The 6,475-nt window shown below is 36.7% G+C and overlaps 1 protein-coding gene across 1 annotated transcript; it reads right to left on the reverse strand.

Annotated features, from left to right (window-relative positions):
- On the reverse strand, nucleotides 1–1,797 carry LOC141128775 (serine/threonine-protein kinase SBK1-like). The gene is made up of 3 exons (XM_073616266.1): nucleotides 1,623–1,797; nucleotides 979–1,181; nucleotides 1–558 (listed from the first exon to the last, which is right to left on the reverse strand). The coding sequence occupies exons 1-3, from the start codon at nucleotides 1,795–1,797 to the stop codon at nucleotides 1–3; spliced, it is 936 nt and encodes a 311-aa protein (XP_073472367.1).
- Between the last annotated feature and the right edge of the window lie 4,678 nt (nucleotides 1,798–6,475).

Consider the following 6,475-nt stretch of genomic DNA (forward strand, 5'->3'; position numbering starts at 1 on the left):
CTAAATATGGTTTTCTGAAGGTATTTCTGCTTTCCATGGCACATGAAGATATTTTATAATGTCCATTGCTGAGCACCTCTCAGTAGCATTCAGTGCCAAAAGATCCCAGAACATTTGCCTGGCTTCAAGAGAGAACTTCTTCCACTTTTCTGATGCTAAGGTAACATCCTTTCTGACTTGCCACCAAGCAAAGTCTCTGTACATTGGGTCACGTCTCTCTGCTCCTTTCCAAGGGTATGATCCAGTCATAGTAAAGTAAATGATGACACCAAAGGCCCAGATATCAATGCTCGGGAGTAGAAGCAACTGATCTCCTTGTTTACGGCTACACAGTTCCGGAGCCCTATATGGTGTGAAGCGGGATATGGCTGGTACTTCAGTACCCTGGAACCGTGTCAGTCCAAAATCTGCCAATTTAATAATATTACATTCAAAGTCCATTAACAGAATATTGTCCGGCTTGATGTCACGGTGGACTATCCCTTTGGTGTGCATGTATTCCAAAGCACTGGCTATCTGAGGAACACATCGCTTTACTGTATCTTCATTTAAACCAACCTATGAAAAAAATAATACAGGACAAAATTAGCCACTAGACACCAACATGGCAAAATATAGACACCAACATTGAAAAAAATGTAATCAAATAAGAAGACTATATTATCCATTAAACAGCAACATAAAATATTAGCTAATTTCACTTGAAATGACACTTAAAGGAAACCTGTTGGTATACATATATGAGATTCACCATTGATGGTGCAAGATCCAGGACCATCATTTGTCACCTTGCTTCACAGCTGAGAAAGTTACATACCTAAAATCAAGGTTATTAATGAAATGATACAGTATCCCACCAACTCACTGTAATGAGTGGGGAGTCCTTAAACCTCTACTTTAAATACTTTAAAGAAATTAAAGATGGGGAATAAATATTTTCTTAATTTAAAGATTATTATTGTTTTCATACAAACTTACATTTGGTTTTATTAGGGAATAAAGAGTTCCAGCCGTCGCCACCTCCTGGACAAATGCATAGTCTCTACTTGTGTGAAAGGCAACTTCATGGGTCCTAATGATGTTGGGATGGCCGCTGAGGCTGATAGACATCCCATATTCCACCAGAAAGTTGTCCATTGAAACTTTCGCCTTGCTAAGCAGCTTCACGGCCACTAACTGACCTGTCAAACAGAGAGAGAGAGAGAGAGAGAGAAAAGAGAATTAGTAACATAAACCAAATGCAGAAGCTTGCTAAAAGCCCATTGAAGTGTGCCAGAAGCTTGATTAAATCTACAGCAGTGACTCGTTAAGATGCATAATCATCCCTCCAAAACTGGAAATGATGGCTACTTTAAGAACTTACTTTGAAAGATACTTGGATGTAACTTAAAAGAGCGCTGCTCAAAGCAAGGTTAATGCTTTGTAAATGCTTCATATACACAATGTTCAGTATAATATTTACAAGCTAAAGTTAAACAATTTATGTGTACACGTGGCTTCAAAGTTGACCTACTGATTGTCTACAGATGAGCAATTCTAGTTCCATTCATTTAATTTGATTCAGAAGCATGACTAATACTAAGAAATGATTTTCCTTACATGAATTAATCTATAACATTTACCTGAACCCCGATGTTTGGCCAGGAGGACCTTTCCATATGAACCCGTCCCAAGTTCTTGGATCGGGTCAAAGTGTTCTGATATCTCCATCATCTTCAGGTTTTCGGAGGTCTGGGTGATGAGTTGAAGGACTTGCCTTGCGGTGTTCTTGGTCACCTCCTTGATGTTATAAGCCATTCTGAAGTTACGACAAAAAAGAAAATACAGATTAGTTTCTCTTGGCATTGTAATTATGATATCAAACAGCATTAAACATCCCTCTGAATATTGCCCAGCATATTTGGTCAGGTTTTTACAACCATATGTATCCCAGTTGGGGAGATATCATAGTCTGTGTCGTCTCCAGTGATGGATACATATGACAGTTAAAAGCTGACAGAGATTACAAACCAAGAAATGGGTTTTGGTTGAAGCTGATCTCTAAACTACAGCACTAGTAGAGAGTGGCTGGTGAAAATTATCAACATTCTAGTTAATAGAGGTTCAAATGTCACTGGTATTGTAACAATAAGGCATAAGAGAAATTAACAAACACTTCCATGAAAACTAAAAACAAATTGGAATGGTGGAATTTGGAACCCAAACTACTATTTAAAACAATTACTAAACAAAAAAAAATGCATTGTGCTTTCACACCCAACTGTTGGATCATGGAAATGATCAAATAACCTAAGATTTCACAGTTCAAATTTACTTCATAGATATATGAAGACAGAACATATCCATGTATGAGGTTGGTTATATTTAAAAAAGAATTAAGGATTGCAAGATAATATGGATTTCCAATCCATGTGTGGATCTCTACACTGACCATAAATGGGAAGAGAAAAAAAATCAAAATTTAAAAGAAAATTAAAGAGTTTACCTATTTAACTCACTGCTAAGTTATCTGTTACAAAGAGTAGACAACAGGTTCTAAAAGAAAGATCCTGATATTTTAGAGGAAACTATAATGTTTTTAATGACTAACCTTAGAAAATGAAGCTGCAGGTGGTATCCCACTGGGTCTTCACTCGTGGAATCTTTGTAGACTTCCCAATGTGGTAAATCTTCTTCTTGAAATAGTTTCCGGATAAAGTAGTCAATGGAAATACAAACTCACTTTTGCTTCAAGTAAAAGTAAGATCAGTATGGACTGGATATACTGTATGTGGGGTATATATGTGGGAAGGGGAATGGCTTTTGCTAATTGATGGGAGGATCTGATTGGCCAAAACACAGGAGCTGCTCATTAACATATGACTGGAGACTTTGGAAAGAGATCTAGAAGGGTGGAGCAGGTAAGTCCATATCCTGTAACTAAGTAATCTGAGAGATTTCTAATAAATATTATGTAATGAAAAATATTATGTAATGAAAAATTAGGACAATCAAGCCACTACATTCCAAATATTCTAAAGTCAAATATGTAGGCACAGTTTAACCATGTACATTCTATTTTTAAGATCATGTATAAAACATCTGTATAAGTAAACACATACATTCTTCCAGATATAGATCACAAATACAGTATACAATCTTAAAAGTAACATAGAATTATATTTATCTGAGAAATTATAAAAAGGGGAAAACCAATATCAATTGATATAAAGTTTTAAACTCTACTTTGTGAATGGGTCTTGAATCTGAAGTTATTCTTTAAACAACAAAAATTCCCGATCTCCAAAATCTTCACAAATGCTTTGCAGACTCTTGGGTGTACACTAATCTTATAAGCATGTGCTCCGACATTTATGTGTTTATTGAAGAGATCTGAAGGAACTTTCCTTCAAATTATGATATTTGTATCTTTACTGTCACAATGTATTTGTTGCATTTTGTTTCCACAATCTGTCTACGTTACTCTAAATGTTCACTTTGACATCACAAAATAGAAAACAGAGAGTGTGCCATTGTGGCAGACCCGATCGCATTGGTGGTCAAATTATTTTAACTGAAGAGAACATAAATCTCTTCACATGAGTAAAATCCAAAGTTTGTTGGGGGTAAAGGTAAGGAGGTGGCCTCACCAGTGTACACCATGCTGCCAGATCTTATTACAAGGCATAGGGAACTATAGACCCAATGAGGAGGAAATGCAGGAAACACCCAGCTACTCTGTATTAGGTTGGATAATATCACATGACTGATAATGACCTTGTATAACAATAATAGATTGCTGGATTGCCATATCCATATTCAGGTCATTTTACTGTACCCAAAAATGTTGTTGTGGATGTACTTCCACTTAGATCTGCTTAGAGAAAGTGAGGTTATTGTTGTTCGGGGGGGGGGTCAAGCTGATCAGATTCAGATTACCAGCAATGATTGCCGCCACAGCAATACTATTTACTTGAAATGGGTACCTTGCTTTCTTTTTTTTTTCGGGGGGGGGGGTGTATTAGAATAACTCTATTGAGAATGCACCACATGGGATGATAGACTGAACAGGAAACGTGTTTTGGTTTTTTTATTTTTCCCATTTGTCTGTTTGTTTTATTAATAACGTAAGATAATATTGTTTTTGTGGGTTGGTAGTTTTACATTTTTTGAAAAGCCTTATTTTTTTGTATTTGTATGAAACTAAATCTAAAAGTAGCGTAAAGATTTTTGGTAATGTACACATTTTTTGTATCCTTATTTTTTGAAAAATGTAACTTTATAGAAGATACTTAAAGTGAATTTAGTTGTAGAGAAATTATAGTTGTACTTGTTTTTCTGTGCAATGTAAAAACGTTCTAGTGCATAAAGCTGTGTATGGTCAATGGACCAGAGTATGGAGTATTTTAAGTTTCTTCTGGCATACCCATGGGTATTTGTCTAAAGTTTAAAAATTCATTGCAATTAACACGCAATATTATGAGTAGTCAGTGTCTTTGCAGGCATATAATACTGCAAACTCTGTTAGTTGGTGGAAATGAAAGCCATTGTCAAAAGTTTTTATTGACTATCTAGGTGGTCACCTCTACTATTGTTTACGTGTTGGATTGGAAGCAATTGTCATTGTCAAAAGTTTGTCTAGGAGATCTCTTCTACTATTGTTTGATTGTTTACTGTAACGACTGAATCCTGTCACCATTGTTCTCAGCTCCCTGTCTGTCTATTGTTTGTTGGGTGTAGACTGAAACCACTCAGGGTAGATCTTATTGTTATGGTAAATTTATGTGCCTCAGCACCTTGGCTGTACTGAATATTCCAGTCTCAAATAATTGGCTTAATCAAATTTTTGATTTTTTTTGTGTTATTTATTTTTCTTATAACTCCTTTTCTTGCATTAACTCAACTTGATAGTTTTACTCTGAAAAGTATCACAGTAAATACTTGAAGACATTGTGTACCATCTGCTAGAAATGGCTGCCATGTCTAATATGGAAAGCGTTATAGCTCATACTCTTAGGCATAAGAGCAATTCATTTGTATGTAAAGCTAAATTTAAAGATGCATTATACCCAGGGCAGCTTGCTAATTTTTTCCCCTAATTACTCTCCTAAATGCAGGAGATGCAGTTTCTCAGGTGACCTGGTTCATACTTGGTGGAGTTGCCCGAAACATTAGGAATTTTGGACAGCTGTTTTTCTGTAGATTACTACTCTAACTGCAAAACCCTGTACACACGGGCCAAATATCCGGCAGTATTGGGCAGTTCAATAGAAACCGTCCAACATTCAGAGCGTGTGTACGACAACTAACCCAGTTTTATTGTACAGCATTCACCAGCAGCAGTTTTGAAATGTATTTGCTTTTGAAGGCACAAGCTACAGATATAACATCCTTGTCTCAATACTTGGTTTGTCATTCACTCAGAACAATATGTCTGTGTGATATTTTCCATTACATGATATACACATGATTGTTCTAGGTAAGTGTCTCAACAAGTAGTGAAGAAACAATCAGAATGTTTGGAGATAAATCTATAGAAATAAGCTCAGACATGGCAGCTCCAATATTCCTTTCCTGACAGGTTCTACTAATTCTTGTCCAAATATTGCTTTCACCACATGGAGAGGTCATAGATGTTCTTATCGTTGGAAGGAATTCTTGCTTGGTGAGGGTCTTTGTGTGTTCCAATAGTGATATCAGCAGTGTAATATTCCTTTAAATTTCGTACCTGGGGGGTGTCCATAGTATGCCTGTAAAGTGGCGCATGTTTCCCATGTTTAGAAAAGTCTATCAGAAAAATGACATTTCTAAAGGAAAAAAAGTCATGTAAAACTACTATCACTAGCACCAGCTATAACGAATTGTCGATCCGGCAATACACATAAAAGGCCATTGACAAAAACGGCATGGAATTTCCCCACAGGGGAACCCCGAACCAAAAAAAAAAATATGAATAATATCCATATCCAAATCCATACCAGACCCTTCAGGATATGGATTTTAATGGGAACCCCACGCCAAAATAAAAAAATGGCATTGGGTCCCCCCAAAAATCCTTATCAGAACCTTATCCGAGCACTCAACCTGGCAGGCTGCAGGAAAAGAGGGGTGGATGAGAGAGCGCTCCCCCTGAACCATACCAGGCCCTCAACATTGGGAAGATGCTTTGAGGTAGCCCCCCAAAGCACCTTGTCTCCATGTTGATGGGGAGAAGGGCCTTGATAGGGTTAGGGATTTGATTTAGAGTTCTCGCTTAATCTGAATGTCTACGTGTAAATCTGTTATAAAATATAATGCCTGCGTTGCAGTCTCTTATGAAATTAACCTTTGTCTGCTGACACATTATTCTTTCAATGAAATTGCTTTTATTGTAACCTTTGGCTGCTGATACATCCGTATCTGTTGAAACTGCTTTTATTATCTGATATCTATGTTGCGCTTTGATACTTGTGTTTATATAACCCACCTTATAAAAGATCCAATAAAACAAGACAGT

The sequence above is a fragment of the Aquarana catesbeiana genome, linkage group LG01 (assembly GCF_042186555.1).
Source record: "Aquarana catesbeiana isolate 2022-GZ linkage group LG01, ASM4218655v1, whole genome shotgun sequence".
Taxonomy (NCBI): domain Eukaryota; kingdom Metazoa; phylum Chordata; class Amphibia; order Anura; family Ranidae; genus Aquarana; species Aquarana catesbeiana.